General features: G+C 35.6%; 2 protein-coding genes across 6 annotated transcripts; both read right to left on the reverse strand.

Moving 5' to 3' along the window:
* Nucleotides 1–471: 471 nt before the first annotated feature.
* LOC147858157 (uncharacterized) lies at nucleotides 472–6445 on the reverse strand. Of its 2 annotated transcripts, none has more exons than XM_087327969.1 (6): nucleotides 6210–6445; nucleotides 5960–6091; nucleotides 3558–3808; nucleotides 1438–1566; nucleotides 925–1002; nucleotides 472–838 (listed from the first exon to the last, which is right to left on the reverse strand). In XM_087327969.1, exons 1-6 carry the CDS (start codon nucleotides 6349–6351, stop codon nucleotides 698–700), a joined length of 873 nt encoding a protein of 290 aa, XP_087184095.1. In that variant the 5' UTR covers nucleotides 6352–6445; the 3' UTR covers nucleotides 472–697. The 2 variants fall into 2 exon arrangements, with proteins under 2 accessions (XP_087184095.1, XP_087184094.1); XM_087327968.1 differs by having other exon boundaries at nucleotides 5960–6106.
* A 1891-nt stretch (nucleotides 6446–8336) lies between these two features.
* On the reverse strand, nucleotides 8337–14946 carry LOC147858158 (uncharacterized). Of its 4 annotated transcripts, none has more exons than XM_087327126.1 (14): nucleotides 14279–14946; nucleotides 14099–14180; nucleotides 13633–13690; nucleotides 13365–13462; nucleotides 11915–11998; nucleotides 11759–11829; nucleotides 11608–11678; nucleotides 10797–11017; nucleotides 10452–10689; nucleotides 10184–10257; nucleotides 9731–10024; nucleotides 9302–9655; nucleotides 8856–9197; nucleotides 8337–8616 (listed from the first exon to the last, which is right to left on the reverse strand). In XM_087327126.1, exons 1-13 carry the CDS (start codon nucleotides 14845–14847, stop codon nucleotides 8925–8927), a joined length of 2487 nt encoding a protein of 828 aa, XP_087183252.1. In that variant the 5' UTR covers nucleotides 14848–14946; the 3' UTR covers nucleotides 8337–8616; nucleotides 8856–8924. The 4 variants fall into 4 exon arrangements, with proteins under 4 accessions (XP_087183252.1, XP_087183248.1, XP_087183249.1 ...); XM_087327122.1 differs by having other exon boundaries at nucleotides 10184–10260; XM_087327123.1 differs by having other exon boundaries at nucleotides 8785–9197; nucleotides 10184–10260.
* Between the last annotated feature and the right edge of the window lie 2267 nt (nucleotides 14947–17213).

A 17213-nucleotide genomic window follows, 5' to 3' on the forward strand; every position in this document is an offset into this window, starting at 1 on the left:
AAAATTGGTTGAATAGACCTATTAACATAGCACACGTTACAATTGACCTTGGTTGTGATACCATGTGACTATCACCATTTGATTTGCTTTCTCGAAACATTTACTCAATTTCAAGCATTTCCCAATGTCATTGGCAAAAGCCTGATTGCCCATTTTGTCTTTTCTCATCTCATTAACACACAATTAGTATATATTGGTTGACACACTTATTGCATATGTAAATCAGTTTTGCCAAGAAGTTAAGAGTTCTACAATTTCTTAAACGTTTTTGTTCTACAATTTCTTAAACGTTTTGTCCATAAACGTTTTTGTTCTACAATTTCTTAAGAGTTCAACATTTTTCAGGTTCACGTTTGTGATTGCAACATGCAACATACACTGACCCACAAACACCAATAAAAAAAGCTCCAAACCCCTCCGATAGAACTGCCATGTCCAGGCACATATTTTATAAATTAACCAAAATTAATGAAATAAAAATGTGTTTTCAATATTTCATCTATAGATGTGAGGACAGCCAAGTTTTCTTTCAAGAATTAATCTAGCACAATGAAAGGAAAAAAGACTAGGACCGAAAATATTGATGTACAATGTATGGCCACAAAAGGCGATCACAAGCATGTAAGGTTCCATAATGGTGAGGGAAGTTACATAAATGTTCATATAAACCTCCTCTAATCCATGTCAAGTTTTCAAGCTAGGAACTTGTTGATTTGAGCTTCTTCTTGAATGTCTTCATTGCCACCTCCACCTTGCCAGAGTTCTTGTTCATCATGTGTCTTGAACCATGACCAATAGTAGGTGTTTGACCTTTATCATCCATTCCTACAACTGAAGCCTGAAAACCACATTGTTTTAGCACCATAACCAAACAAAGCTACATAGACAGAAAATTGAACATAGAAAAGCATATAATTGATTCACCTTGCGTTTTGCTCGTTTCCGTTGTCGTTGCCTACCTGATTCTTTTTTTCTTTTCAAGTTCCCTTCAGCTTTAACTTGCTATAGAAAACACAAATTTATTAAATGTCAGGATTCCATACGGAAAAGAAACTTTATAACTCAGTTAATTTGTTACAAATCCAATGTCAAGCTTGAGGTAATTACACGCTGTACATGATAAACAATCTTGTGTGCCACACACCCTTACAATATCTATCTATCTATATACCATGTATGCATGCATGTATTGTTCATCATGATCGACATTATCTAATATGTGTAAAATACACAGTCAACATACAAATTTTTGGGACATGAAAGCTGCAAAGTAATGATTCTTGCACAAAGCATAGTTTCAAATAAGATATTCCTAGAGCACGTGAACATACAAGTTTCTTAATTGTGCATGCACATTTTAATACACCATGAAGATATATATATTCAACACTTCATTGAGATTCAGATGTGTTTCATTACAAAAAAGAAACAATGTACCTCTATTGATGCAATTGTTCTAGCATATCTCTCTGCATGAGTTTCTCCTTGTTCCTCCTCCTCTCCATCACTATTCAGCATTACTTTCAGCTTGCCATCTTTCATAAGCTTCAAAGACCGAGCATGTTTCTACAGTTCAAAATAACCATAAAATAACTATGAGATTCTGTACTTCCTTAAGATAATTATCTGCGACAATTCATAGCTTCAAATGCCAAATTATTAGTCTGCTCTTATCATTAATGAACAGCAATAATCTAAAAACTCAGGGATCAGAGATTGAAAAATGTTATTAACAACTAAACTAAACAAATGACATACAAACTGAGGAATGTCACATGTGTCTCAATGCGACTTTGCCTTTTGTAATTAGACAAAATCTAGCCAACAAAATGATATCAAGATCTTACTACAGCAAATCGCAAGGAAGCAAAATTACGGCCTAGTAATTTTTACCTCAGTAAATCACAAGGTTTACTTTACCCATCATCATCATCATATTGACCGTGCTTCAACCCAATATTTGGAGAACTTACATAGGAAGAGTTCTAACAATGATGTAGTTAGTGAATGATCTTAAATATCTTTGTGCATTTTATATATTTATATCATGCACTCCACTTAAGAATTAACTGAATCTGAATGTGCTTTCAGATATAATATACGCAGAGTCTGTGTTTCTATTCTTGGCTGCTGTTTGGGCAAGAGAGAGAGACAGAAAGCGAATGGAAGGCTTCAGTACTGACGATTGGCTTGCAAATGGCGTCAGAGCTCAGGTTTAGGTTAGTCTATTTAAAAATTTATTAAAGTATTTAATAACATCATTAGGTCAAACTCAGGTTTTCCATTAGTATCTTTTTTAGGTTTTTTTATTAGGTTTCTATTCATCTTTTTTTTGCTTTGCTCCTTGTTAGGTATTGGTTCACCAGCAGCCTATCACTATCACCACTCATAACCATCTTTTATTGGAATTTATTTTTTCCTTTTCTGCTTTGCCCATTGTCGGGTTTTGGTTCATCATGCAACCACAATACAGGGGTATGGTTTTTAACACCTGTGCAGTGCAATTTATAAAGGCTCTTCACAATGCCTAGGGCGATTAATCGAATGGTATTACTCATTTGTTAGCCACTCCTCATGCCTTTGTATTGGGGTTTCCTGTTTGTATAGGTTTCTCGAGTTTAAGGAATAACCAAAACCCTTGATTTTGTGTATGACTCCAACTCCCCTCACCTTTTTTGGCATGTTGTTCACAAGAGAGAAACACATAACCAATCTAAAATTCCTTGTTTGTTGTCATTGTACAAGGGGAGAACCATATTGCCCCACAATTTTCTTCAACATACAAGGGGAAATCAATATTTTGTTTATCCTACCATCCCCATTATCATTCACAGGGAGGGCCATGACCATATATGCTTTGTCTACAGAGAGTTGTTGAGTTTGGCGTGACAAATATTACACACAAATTTCTCATACATTTGAGTATCCTGGTTTGAACACCAAAGTGTGTACAAGCTTATAGAATGCGCTAATAAGCTTTTATTCATACTCTATATTAGGGCGCCCTCTTGACATCCTTCTCATCTAATATCTTGATATCTCTTGTGTAGCTTCAAGTAGCTGTACAACTATAATTACATATGTTTCACTTCCGTCCCATAATCATTATTGTTAACCATTCCATAATGTCATTCCTGATCTTTGATTCTTCACGACTATTCAATCTCAAGAATTACCAGAGCAGTTGTAAGCACAAAAAAGATTGGGTGGGACCATAGAAAGACTCCAACACAAATTTGTTCCTTTTGCTTAAAGCCAAAACTTTATTGGATGAAAACAACACTTGAAGGAAATGAATCTTTGAGAGCATATCAATCAAAAATCATGATATGTTATGTGTTTGTCTTACAAACAACTTGTATAGATGTACTTCTCTCCTGGTATTAGATGATCTTTTCTGATCAGTACAACAATTATGTATGGCTCTGTTGGGTAATAATGAAAAAGAGAAATGATCTGCATAGTATTTGGATGCTCATGACCCTGTGTGAAGCACATATATCAACTTACTACACTTAAAAAGAAACCTAGCATAATTGGTAATCACATTCACATACCTTGGACATTAAATGAGATTGCATGGACGCATTTGACAAACAGATTTTTTTCGGACACCATCTACACTTTAAGACATTCTTGTATCTTACAACACATTCGTCCTCTATACCCACATCCTTTTCAGCTAGTGTCTCTTCAACAAGATCAGCCCATTGGTTTGATACTCCAGCTTTAGACTTTGCATGTTTCCCTTCATGAGGTTTTTCAAGAACATCATCTCCATTGCTATAAGTTAAACCATATGGCTTTTCTGTAGCAAAACATACAAAATGGAAATCGAGATTCAACTACAACTTAGTTAAAATGCATCAGAATGCTACATTTTTGGGTGAATTTCATAAATAATCAAAGATATTAATATCCTCATAAGTCCAGAGCAGTAGTCTAATCTAAAGAGCAAAAAGGAATTAAATAAAAAAAACCAAAAGATCTAATAGAGAGATATTTCCCAGATGAAATAACGAGTCAATGTGGAACATATCATTGGAGGAAGCAAAAGTAAGCAGAAAACTATCTGTCAAAAATGAAAAGGTGATGCAGATAACCCACGTCACAATCAGACCATACAAAGGTATTGAGCTAGCAACTAACAATCGGCAACAGTTCGATTTGAACCGAACCGAACCGCGAAATCGCAGTTTAATGGTTTGGTTCTGTTCAAATTCAAGTTTTTTTAAACGGTTTGGTTTCTGTTCGGTTTTGGGTTTAAATGGTTTGAAACCACGGTTTTAAGCTGTTTGAACGGTTTGATGGTTTAGGGTTGCTAATTGATTATTTTTTTAAATATTTTTTTGAACAACCTTTTCATTTTTATGCCTAATTCTCATCTTTGAGGAAAAATAATTAAAATTTTGAAAAATTAAAATTTGAAATAATGAAATATTTTTAAATTTTTAAATTTAAAATTGAAAATTTGAATGTTGACCTAACTTTAAAACCGAAACCGAACCACGAAACCGTGGTTTTAATGGCTTAACAGTTAGGATTTTTTGAAACAGTTCGGTTTAAACAGTTTTGGTTCCAGTCAAGTTTCAAAATTTTTAACGGTTTGGTTTTGGAACCCTCGAACCAAACTGAACCGAACCGTTGCCAATTGTTACTAGCAACTTGGGCATCTGTCCATGTGTAAATATATATATATATATATATATATATATATATATATATATATACACACACATACACTATACATACATAATTTTTTACTTGGGAGGCAGTTTCAACCTGGCTTTATTAAAAATCTCAGCTATTTAAACATAATTGTCTTGCTCCTGATTTTTAGGACTTACAAAACTTTTCAAAGTGTGTTTAGGGTTTACGGTTCTAGGCTATAACACAATCTTTCTTTTAGGAGTAATTAACTATATAATATATACCATGATAAAATGCTACAACATCTCCACTTGGCATCACCACAAGAGGCTATAATTCTCATACCTAACATCATCAAAACAAGTAATGGCACCCCTTTCAACAACCTAAAAACAGGATATTGAACCTCTACCCTACAGAATCATTAGAGAAGGTGACAATATGAATACCCAACAGTCGGTTTGACAAAAGAATCAAAAAACCACAATTTAGTTCATGATTCTTGGAACTCTATATGTGCACATTGTATTTCAAGGGCATCATGGGCTACATTTCGATGAGAAAGTCAGGAGGCACAGCCAGCTTCTAGTAGGGAGAACCGAGGCTCTGTGAATGTTACTCCTAAATATGTGTAGGATTGTGTATATGCCAACTTCTCCTCCCTCAAGAAAAATTCTGGTTTGATCTCATTACCCATGCTTAAGTCATGTTAACACCATGACTTTAGTTTTATCAGGGAGTGGCACTTTTCCTGACATTGATTCATTTAGTGCAAAAATTCCCCATTTCATATCTTTAAAGGTTTCTAATTGCTGCACGAGCTGAGCGATTACAAGCCCTTGGAGATACAAAATCGGGAATTTATGTACTATATGAACCAACAAATTCTTTCCAGAAATCTACGAAACAACAATAGGTTCACGACATTCTTATATAGCAATATCATCAAAACAAAGTTATGACATCCTTAACCAACATCCTCACAGACCAATCTCATAAAACAAACTATAATATCCTCAAAACAGTACATAACTTCATCAAAAACTAATGCATAACATCATCCAAACAAAAGTATGCACCCATACCTTGCATGAAATCAACATAAAGCTATAACATTTTTATCCACATCATCAAAACAATCTATAACATCGTCAAAATAATCTACAAACATGTCTAAAAGCAAATGCTGTAAATGAAAAGAAAAGAAAGTATGAAATCCCTAACCACAAAAGCTATCAAAACCATTTATAGCATTCCTACCCGATATCAAAAAAACAAATTCACTAGAATCAAAAAGAATATGTCTAACCTGCACCTCCATCTTCATCTTCATCTTTATCTTCATCTTCATCTTTTTCTTCATCTTTATCTTCACCTTCACCTTCATCCTCACTTTCATCTTCATGTTTAACTTCATCTTCATCCTCATCATCTTCATTTCCTGAAGACGGCCGAACTGACCAAATCACAAAGAGAGGGGACCCGAAAAGAAAGGGCATATCAAACCATGAAGTAAGGCAGAAGAGAATTAAACCTGTGATTAAAAGTTGCAAATTCACCTGGAGAGGAACAAGTTACATTGTCTTCAGAATCTACATCGGATTCTACTTCTGATTCCGAATCTGAAGAAGAAGAAGACGACGACGACGAAGCATCATCACGCGAGCGATGTTCAATGGAGTAGAACTGTCTCTTTATCATGGTTTCTTACTCTTGACTATGAGACGGTGAGAAACAGAGTAGCAGCAGTATGATAAACCCTTGGTAGTTGTTTTTCTAACTACTACTAAGGCTAGATAGAATGAACAGATCACTAACAACAGTTTAGGGTGAGAAGTATTGATTTTTGCAAGTGAAGTTAGTCATATTATATTTATATGCATATTTCCATGTCGATCCACCACGAGTCCACAAGCAACTAGGCATCACCGATGAACTTTCCTGGATGACACTCCGTTACTTTGCATGAAAATTTAAGGAGTCATGATGCTCAACGTTGGCGTGGAAAACATCGGACATGTAACTCAATTCTTGTTGCAAGATGCACATGACAACAGAAGGCTTCGTTCTGCATGACCACATGAAAAATGTGCCGCATAGAACAAACCCCAAGAACCCCGATCAACCTTCTTAAATTTGATGTTTAGGCAACCGCACTACCATGCTTTTTTCCCACCTTTTAACAGGATGGTTGTTGGCATCACACCCATGAGGCTACATCGATTGACCCTTAAGGTAATCCTTGCTTATGTGAGACACAACTATTGGTTGCAAAATAACATGGACTTAGTAGATTGTTGTGCATTCACTGAGATTGGACAACAACCATATATAGCTAACAAGCAAGTAAAATAGTTCATGTGACATCGAGCTTCATGAACGCATAAAATATGCACCAAATTGAATAAAACCCAATAACCCCAATCAACCTTCTTAAACCCGATGGTAAACCTAGAACATTACCAAGTGTTTTTCCACCTTTTAATTGGATAATTGTTGGAATCACCCACCCAAAAGCCCTTGAGGTAATATATGCTTATGGTGAGACACAACTATTGGTTGCAAAATAACATGGACTCAACATATTGTTGTGCATTTTTGAGATTGTCCAACCACTATATGTAACTAACGAGCAAGTAAATTAATCCATGTGCCATCAAGCCTAAGAAAGTAAAATAGTCTGCATGCCATCAACCCCATCAATAACAAGAGTTTTTTGTGATTGGGTATCTCGATATAGTGATTCATGGGGCCATTATTCTATATTTTATTCAATGATTATCTAACTATGTCAACAAGGATGACAATGTAACTTAATAGTGTGTTTTCACAAACAAAAATATACACACATCATACAATGCCAAACTCCCATTGTAGTTGTAACTTCGTTGTTAGGACAATTCATTGTGAACAATTTTGTAGTTTGTCCATTTATTCTAGCCATTTGTAATAAGTTGTTTCAATTGGAGACCAAGATACTCTTCTTACTCTATCACACCATATTATTAATTTCATGAGTGAAAAGCATATCAAGGTTTTCATGTGATTCATGGCAATAACACTGGCTCTTGAAAAACTCCTTTGAGGAAAATCTAATCTTATGAAGGATTTAGTAAGCAATATTTTGCTCGTTTTAATTTATTTTTTTATGTTTCATCTCTTTCAATTTAATACAAACTCAACTTTATACTCAAAGTTACCTTATAACATTATTCTATTGCCTTTCTTCAAGTCACTTATTTTTTCCTTCCTTTTGAGTCAACTAATGACCTTGAAAAAGAGGTAAAACTTTCCAAAATACCCCCAGCTTTCTTACCACTAATAAAATGTCCCTATTTTTTAACTAAATCCAATTGATACCTAATAATTAGAGTAAAAACATTGAAAATCTAATAACACACATTCTTGGATGTTGTGAGTACCAATTATGTGCTCCTAATAATATTCATAAGCAAAACATTTAAATGTATCTTGCTATATTTTAAGGAAATGAAACAATGTACAAAACCAGTCAAATTTCATGCAAACAAGGATAGGAAATTTATGAGTTTTGCTCAGAGAATGAAAGATGCAATGAGCAGAGCAAGTCCAGTGCAGAGCAAGTTTCCATTACCGCATTACATCCAACAAAATCCTAATAAATCAAAATGCGTTTGCATTTCGAAAAACCAAGAATATGCAAAAGAGATGTGAACTATCAACTGAACAATTTCAATTGATTGTATTAAAACTTAACAGGACTATACGTTACGGCAAAAGATATTACATTGCAGCAATGAGTAGCTAACCCCAAATATACAAATTTCTCATGCCACTTCAATTATAAACAACCTCTTCCGCAGAAGCAGCTGAAATTAAATTTAAATTAGTTACTTACATAGGAAAAAATCTTTCTTGCCATCCAGAATCCATGACCAGAATATTGATACATCCATTAATACTGGTGACTAGCAAATTTTCTCTTCACTGCCAAATACAATATTGTTATAAATCAAAATGCATTTACAATTCAAAAATCAAGGATCGGTGAAAAACATGTAGACTGTCAACTGAAAGATTTTAATTGATTGTATTAAAGTTAACAGAACTATATATTAGGCTATAAGATATTACATTGCAGGCATGAAATGCTACCTTGAGTATACAACTTTGGCATTATGATAACCTCGTCAGCTGAAAAAGCTAAGATTAAATTAGTTACTTACATAGGCAAAAACGTTCTTGCCTTCCAGAATCCATGGCCAGGATATTGATACATCCACTAACACTGCTGACTAGCAAACTTTCTCTTCATTGCTAAATACAGCTGATAAAGATGGGTTTTTTTCAGCTAAAAATCGTGGAGATTCAGGGATCTGCTTGGGGTTCTCAATAAGTAAATCAATGTCTATGTCATCATTGGTTGGGCCACTTTTGTCATTACCAGACTCTAGAAGGGCAACCTTTGCGAAGATGTGCCGCTTTTCTCTCTCAACCGCATCCCTTACTGCCAACAAATCTTGGCCACCATGATCATGAATGAGCCTCATAAGCACCCCGAGTAATGCCTAGAGAGAGGAAAAGACAATGAAAATCACCATTGGTACATATTAAATCCAAAAAACCTTCCATACACACTAAGGTTCAAGTTACGACTACATAGAGAACATACCTCCATATCCACCCCTCCGTTGGCAAAAGCTTCTGCTGCTACCAAACTAGCCGCAGCAATTATACCAGCATGTGACAAGCCCCCAGCATGAAGTTGTGGGCAGAGTTTATCAAGCTTACTCAAGTCAAGAAAGGCATCTTTGACATTAACAGTAGGTTCCATATTCCGTCTAAATCTAGATTCAATCCATTTAGTGACATCTGCTTTAAGCCTCCCCCAAAGAGAGTTGATCACATCTTTTCCTTCTGACAATGAAGCAGTCTCCAGTTTTTGAGCCCATGTTTCATCAGATATAGCACCAGCTTTCTCCAAAAGTAAAGCTTTACGAAATTCGTCTAATCTTTTGCTTATATCCTGCATGAATTATCAAAGTGATTTGACCTCATTGCTTTGAATTTAATAAGCAAGAAGATATTTTTCTTTCCCTACCTGTATTGTGCTACTTTCTTTCAGTTTCTCAAGCCAATCTTCGTGGCAAATCTTCCAATTGCTCTGCATACATTCCCAGGGTATCTCAGATTCTAAATCAAACATGTCTTTCTTTAACTTTTCAAGAGAATGGGCTGCATTATGCAAACAGTTTGATTCTCCGGTATTTCTTGTCTCCCCATCCTGATGATTCTCACAAACAGGTGAAGAAATATGCTGGTCCATGTCCGCACTCAGTGAAACAGATGCATTCCCACCACTAGCAGTATGCCTTCGATAACCTGACATATAAATCTGAGAGCATTTTGTGTGAGTCCATTGAGTAATAATATAAGTGATCTGGCATATAAACAGACATTGCGTTTGAGTATCATATGTAGTCATATAACCATAATCCGACATATAAACGAGAATATTGCATGATATATAATTCTATAAAAATAGGGTGGCTACCTTCTTGTATGGATCACCCCTTGCACGTTTCCCTTTATTTCTTCCTCTGTGAGAATTTCTACTGATAGAGTTGTCTCCTGCAAAACAACCAGCTGAACATAGTCACTAATGAAACCAAAGGTTGGCATATACAGTACATTCAATTTCCCAGAGCTAGACACAGGCCAAAAACCAGATTATTATTCTCAAATAACAAGGAAACCAGAACTACCTAATACAACTTCCATGTATTTTGAGTACTCAAAGATGATAATTGTTGTGATTGTACCTGCATTAGTTTCAACCTTTTTCAATGATTTTAATTCAGCGGTACAGCATTCCCCGTCAGTCAATTTGCAAGGAGCCACAGTCTGAAGTATTGAGCCCTCAATATCACCACTGCTTCCTATTGTTGCAGTGCGTTTGGTTGCCCTCATATCCTCATCTGCACTCTCATCCATAACTGCAGTGTCTTTAATATTCTTATCGTGTACTTGAACTCTGCACAGATCCAGCATCTTCTTCACCTGAAATAGTAATAAACTAGATAAAAAAATAGTTGACATATCCAGTATTATATGCTGCCTACGTTTATGTTTGCATGAAATTTCTTCAAAACAATACAACTAATCACCTGCTCCCCTTGCAACTCTTCTTGTGAAGAGTTGCAAGATGTCTGCCCATCAGGAACATGCAGAAACCCTCCTCTTCGCTTTCCCCGATTAGTTTTGCCTAGAGATTGCAGCTGTGAATCTTTTGTTATTTCATTTTGGTTGCATTTGAATCCCTCCTTAAGATCAGCCAAGGACTGGTCAATATTACCAGATTGTAAATTACCATCTGATTTTTCAGATCCTGCTCAGGAATAATGAATTACCCAATTATTCTAATGATTCTCTCATCATTACAGTAGTACTCCAAACACATTACCTCAATGTAATCAGACATCACACTGCTTAATGCATAACAGATAACCGTCAAATTACATTTGAAGGAATACAAGCACTAGATTTTAATCACGTCAGAAGAAATTACATTAAAAAGCATTTCATTTTGACTTACAAGTAGTCTAACAGTACTCCAAGACCAAGTGATATACACATCTAAAGCCAACCACCTTCACACAATAAATAAGGACAATTGAAACGCGTGCCTGTATATACAACATAGCATTTCTAAAGGTGTTGTAAAAGCCTCTCTAAAACAAGACCTGATTTAAGGTACAAAAGTTAACCCTGCCTGTAGTTCCAGCCTTTCGACATTGATCCTGGGCTACTGGATTATTACATTTTACACGGCACAGTTTTAATTTTCCAAAGACTTGTTAGAAGCAATGAGCTTGTTTCATCTTTATTTGCCAAAATTGTTTACTATCAATCAGTTATGAAATAAACTTATAACACAGAACATGAATCAACTGAATTTATGATGTATAAAGTGCTAACCTCCAATTTTCTGTAGTGATCGATATTGCAGCCGCACACTCTCTCCAGTATCAAGTGTGCGAACCAAGTACCTATGCATTACTTGAAGTGAGGATTTTTCATTTTAAGCCAGGTTATTTTCAGCCACATAGTGTGAAAAAGATTTTCTTACCATCCATTAAGACATTGAGTTGTAATGATTGCCTCTCTACCAACAAATCGCTCTGGTGTACGTTTATTTCCCTAGAAAAAATGTGAAAGCATACCTACAGGTTTTTACATTCGAATTACTGATTGCAACTTATAGGAGTACAGAAATTGTACATACCTTTATTAATACACGATCATGAGCAACATATGGAAACTGAGAACTTTTACGCCGCATAAAATCTGCTGTGAATTTAGCAATAGCCTACAGGTAGCAATTTCATAATTAGTAGACTTGCTATCCAGCTTAGAGCTATGTGTATGCAAAATAAGTGGCCTGTAGCTTGGCATCACTAGCATAATTTCAGAGACATACTTAAAAAACATCAAATTCGTGGCCCATGATCTTGAAATTCTTACACAGAAAGGCAAAGAATTGTTTCCTAGTGCATTGTAGAGACAGAAATGCACCACGCTATAGGTAAAATTAGACTAGTTACCACCTAAAACTAAAGGATTATTGTAGCCTATATATGAAGCTTGGACCTGACACTTTGAAATTTCGATGGTTTAATTCAATTTGATAGAAGAAACTTATATGAGACAGTGATAATATGGGTTGTTATACACAAACACAAAAAATGCAAGAGTGAGGGTAGTAGGGAATCCTGAGACTTAAAAGGAGACATTACTCATCTTTCCCTTAACAAAGGCAGTGTACTGTCTATTGCTAGAGAAGGTGAGTTTGATTATCATTTAATGCAGATCCAATCTCTGCTTACCACAGCCAATAGCCTATCTCATGATGGAGTAGCACGCAATTAAGGAGATGACTAGTACATGCATTCCTAGAGCATGTCTCTTAGAAAAATATGGATTCGACTGCAGACTAGAACAAAGCTAATCATCCATTCCTACATTACTTTCTTCGTAGCCTTCATTGGGTCTGCCACAAGAAAGCCATCCTTCTAAAGTAATATACATTAAGATGAGAATTTTGTGCATAGTGTTTTCCATGCAGCAACATGGAATTTCAGAAAATTTATTTGTTGCTGGCCTAAAATTAAAATTGTTACGTATAATATAACACCTTAATACCAAGGAAATACATTATAACATAAAAACATCAGTTTTCTAAAAATCATTGAAACTTGCCCAACATAAAATGAAAAAGGAAATTTACAAAATCTGCGATAGGGTTCTGAATTCTCAAATAGCTAGCCATGAGTAAACATTCATAAGTTAATCATGAATCCTTACACTTATAAATTTCATTTCACTTACCTTGTAAAATTAAAACTACTTTTAAAAATTATGCAAAAAGAAATGCACATAAAAATTTCATTTAATTTTTGAAACCCTTACAGCACCAATGTCACTTTCATTCTAGTACTAGAATAATGAAGTTATATGTACATAATAAAAATTGTAAACCAATCCACTGCATTAAATTTTTATACAGGCAGTACCACTACAATGGGATTTATATGAAAAGGATTTTGGCATCAGATAGTTGAATCTATAAAATCTACGTGTGCAAATATAATGGATCAAGCAATACATGGAAGAGAGGAAGAGCGAACTCGAACTATCGAAACTGAACTATATATAATGTGGAATGAATTGCGTACCCGATTGGGTGTTTTTACATGAGAAATTTCTTGATTTGCTGAAAAACCATTCCTTCTAAAGGACTCTTGCTTATATGCCGAAACAGCTGCCCGTAGAGCTTAGAACACATCGCCATAAAGGTCATGCATTACAAGAAGATAACAAATTAATCCCTTTGCATATACTATAGAAATTAGGTGTTGCATGTTTTTCAATGCCCCTTTTCACAGCTAAAGACATAAATAAAACTAGATTACGTTAAGTTACGTTGAAGAGCTTGATACATACCATAATTTGGAATTAAGGAATCGGATGATACAGGTGCCCCACAGCTCAGGCAATGTTTCTGTAATACATCCAACAGTCTTCTTACAATCAGAACTGATGGAAGAAGAAATAAATATAAGATCAAATCATATGTTCTTTTACTTGATGAGACTCCAAAATTCACATATAATTTAGGCCACTCTAATTTTAATGCTTATAAAAGAATATCTTCCAGTATGAGGTTCATTCTCCTCAGTAGAACATTTCTCCAAAATAGATATTGAATCATTTTCTAGGTGGGCTCCATAATGAAACTAAAACTGATATAAGGAGTAAATATATAGTTTGGAATGGACTTAAGCTTAGCGATTTTACTGTGCTTCAAAAAGTAATGGAACGATATGCTTTAAAATCTTTTTACAAGGCAAATGTTGTCAGAAAAAGAACAATTTTAATGAGCTAAATATTAATAGCTAAGAAGGCAAACCTCTTCTTTTACACGTTGAAGACCATTCATGCCAAACGAGTGACCACATTGTGTTACCATGGCATCATCCATCAACAGTCCTCTAACAAATCACACCTAAAAAATCATGTAAGAAGACAAGCATATATAGGCAAAATATCTGCATCATTCTAAATGCAAGCTTATCATCTGAGATCTTACGATATGGTATCAGAAAGGACATGTAGAAGCGGATCTTCAGCAATCGGAACCTTTTCTTCGTGTGTATCTTCGGAAGTTTGAGCTTCAATTGGTACAACCATGAGCTGATTAGCATTGCAAAACCGAGCTTCTTCTCCTCCTTCTCCTCCTCCTTCTCCTCCTCCTCCTCCTCCTTCTTCTCCTTCTTCTTCTTCTCCTTCTTCTTCTTCTTCTTCTTCATCATCCATTTTGAGGTTTGTATGAACAAAATCATCCTTATCGTTTTGCTCTTTTACTCCATCTGATTCTGATACGTCCATGATGCCTCTTTCCATATCATCATCGCTATCTCTTAATTCTCTTTCTATATTGCCATCGTTATCTCTTAATTCTCCTTCTATATCACCATCATTATCTCTTAATTCAGTTGTTACATCATCATCATCATCAGCAACAACATCACCGTGTGCAAATCCATTGTCATGGAAAGGCTCATCTTCCACATGGTTTTGTGAGGATCCAAGGTCTATAGAGTTAGACCATGGATCAGAACACTTCGGTGAACTTAACGGGGATGATGAGCTCTGCATCAGAAATGGATTTTACCTGCTAGAAAAGCTTCTCTGATGCACGCTTGATTGAGATTGTTTTCCTCCTTCCTCCTTCTTTCTAGGGTTTGCAGACATACACTGTTCGTTCGGACAAGAAGTGAGCTAATTGCATATGTACTTCCTTTATTTCCCACAAAACAATGCCCCTATGTTTTACTTATTTCCCCAAATGCCCCTCCTCTCTTCTCCCATTCCCCGATACCCCCCCCCCCATACAAGAGTTGTCTAGTAAACTCCTTCGAGTGGCACCATGAAGACTCGTGCATCCCGCGAAGCCTTAGAGTAACACGCGGCCACTCGTGTAAGAAGAAGAATGGACCACGAAAAACTGCCACCTGAAATATCCAACAATTAGAACATTTCCCTTAGTTCTTGAATCTCGAGTTTATGAGCCAACTTCCCAAATTTTGAGCATCTTATCGATAGATACACTCTAATTGTCTCATAGTACTGAACTAAACAAGTTGGCCTTATCACCTTGCAAATGGTTACCAACAAATTATTGCACCACATTTTGGATCGATGAAACCATCGTATTTCATTTTGTAATCGAGAACATGCCCACACATCCCATGTCCGCTAGTCATCGCGCATGTTGTTTCCCATGTGTCCCTCGTCCACTGGTTGTCGTGCACATCATTTTCTTCTAGTTGTAGAGAGGGGGGGGGGGTATGGAGGTTGATGCCTAACATCAAAATTTTCCATTTGAAGCAATCCAATAAAAAGGAAACGTTATAACTATATAGGATTGCTCCAACAAATTTTGTAAAAATTTGGGGTTTCCCACGAGCATTCTTAGAAATGACAAGATCTTAAGGGCATTTTTGGACATACAAGAAAAGACAAGGGGATTCCATAGTTCTTCTCTTTGTTTTGGTTGTTTGTAGATTGTTAAAGTGAAGTTTACCGTAACACACACACACACATGTTGTTCATTATATTCCAAGATTACCCTCAAAAATATTGAAATGATCACCCTTCTCCTAGATTGTTTATATCTCACTTCTCTCCTCTCCGTGTTCTCCGTACTCACAATACTCTTGCCCTATTACTTTTTGCCTTTGCTTTTCATTACAATTCTAGAGAAAGTGAATGATAGGAGAAGGAAAGAGGTAACATGTTGAAAGAGAATGGATATATGGGGAATTTTGAAGAATCAAATTGGGAAGTTGTAGTGAGAGGAGTACTTTGAGAACTCAAAGAAGTGAGAGAAGAAAGTACGTGGAGAGAAAGTACTTGTGAAGAAAACTAGCATTACTACCTAGTATTTGTTTTGTGTTATGCTTGCCCAATGAAATTGTGAATGGACGATAACTACTCCTATGTGTCATAGAGAATGTACACTCCGGAACTTGCTTTGACGCTCGAGAAAAGTAAGTTATCAATGGCTCTTCTGTATGAGACACTATATTGTCGTTCTTTGGCTTGAGCCGGCCTTTATTTGATGAATCTCGTTTCGCAGTTTATGCTAAGACAGTGTGCAATTGATTTCATTATTAAATATATTTGCATGAAATAACAAATGTTTTCAATCAACTTTATGATAAAGGAGTGTTTTATTGCCTTGTAGTTATAGTGCTACATGGCAATTTTCCAATAATTAAGGGATTTGTAAATGCCTCCTTCTCAACATGGTCATATGGGAATCTTGTTCAAGTTCATGTTGGGGATTCGTAAATGTGGATGAATAAAAACTTCTACAGTATGCGATGACTCGTGTGTTTAGGTGGTTAGTAGGTGTCACAAACGAGTTGATGATCCTCCATATCATAATGGCTCATCGTGTTTGTTTTGTCTTGTGTTGGCTTTGCACTATGACATTGCACATGGTGGGCCATCATTTATTTATTTACCTCGTTTGTTGTGAATACCCTTACATTTCACGAGCTTATGAGGTATGATACATACTCGTAGTTGGGGACGTCTTGATCCTCCTCATTGACATTACATCAATAAAGTAAAGTACGCCTTCAACATAGAAAGCCAACCATATGGATGTTCTCACGTAGATCATGAGCCCACAAGTCCTTCCTATTTAGGGAAGTTTGCAAATAAGGATGAAAAATGTTCAAATATTGTTGTCCAGAAATATCTCTGTATCTCCAATAATAAATGATAGAGCATTGGATCTACTTGCAAACAAAGGAAGTCAATAATTTCTTGACTTCCTAAAGTATTTCATTCTAATAATGCGGCGTATCATATTAACACCGTCATCGTATAATTTAATGTGCAAGATGATATTTCATTCAAGATGTGCAAACACTAAGATTATCAATAATACACAAATATCACAAACACTTTAAAGAATACAATGAAGTTCTTTGATCCATTTACACATTTGG

Source organism: Azolla caroliniana, unplaced genomic scaffold, assembly GCF_043228905.1.
Source record: "Azolla caroliniana isolate FFs.n. ecotype wild unplaced genomic scaffold, voAzoCaro1.0.p SCAF_11, whole genome shotgun sequence".
Taxonomy (NCBI): Eukaryota; Viridiplantae; Streptophyta; class Polypodiopsida; order Salviniales; family Salviniaceae; genus Azolla; species Azolla caroliniana.

Bases quoted from the DNA above. Each gene is read 5' to 3' on its own strand.
- LOC147858158 (XM_087327122.1), bottom strand. From the start codon at position 14,847: ATGCAGAGCTCATCATCCCCGTTAAGTTCACCGAAGTGTTCTGATCCA. The intron at 14,181-14,278 runs GTAAGATCTCAG...GTGATTTGTTAG, and splicing joins GTCCTTTCTGATACCATATC to AGGACTGTTGATGGATGATG. The intron at 9,198-9,301 runs GTATGTTCTCTA...TCCTCTCTCTAG, and splicing joins ACGGAGGGGTGGATATGGAG to GCATTACTCGGGGTGCTTAT.
- LOC147858157 (XM_087327968.1), bottom strand. From the start codon at position 6,351: ATGATAAAGAGACAGTTCTACTCCATTGAACATCGCTCGCGTGATGAT. The intron at 3,809-5,959 runs GTTAGACATATT...GTTTTGCTACAG, and splicing joins AGATGAAGATGGAGGTGCAG to AAAAGCCATATGGTTTAACT. The intron at 1,567-3,557 runs GTATGTGAATGT...TTTGAACTGTAG, and splicing joins AATCTCATTTAATGTCCAAG to AAACATGCTCGGTCTTTGAA.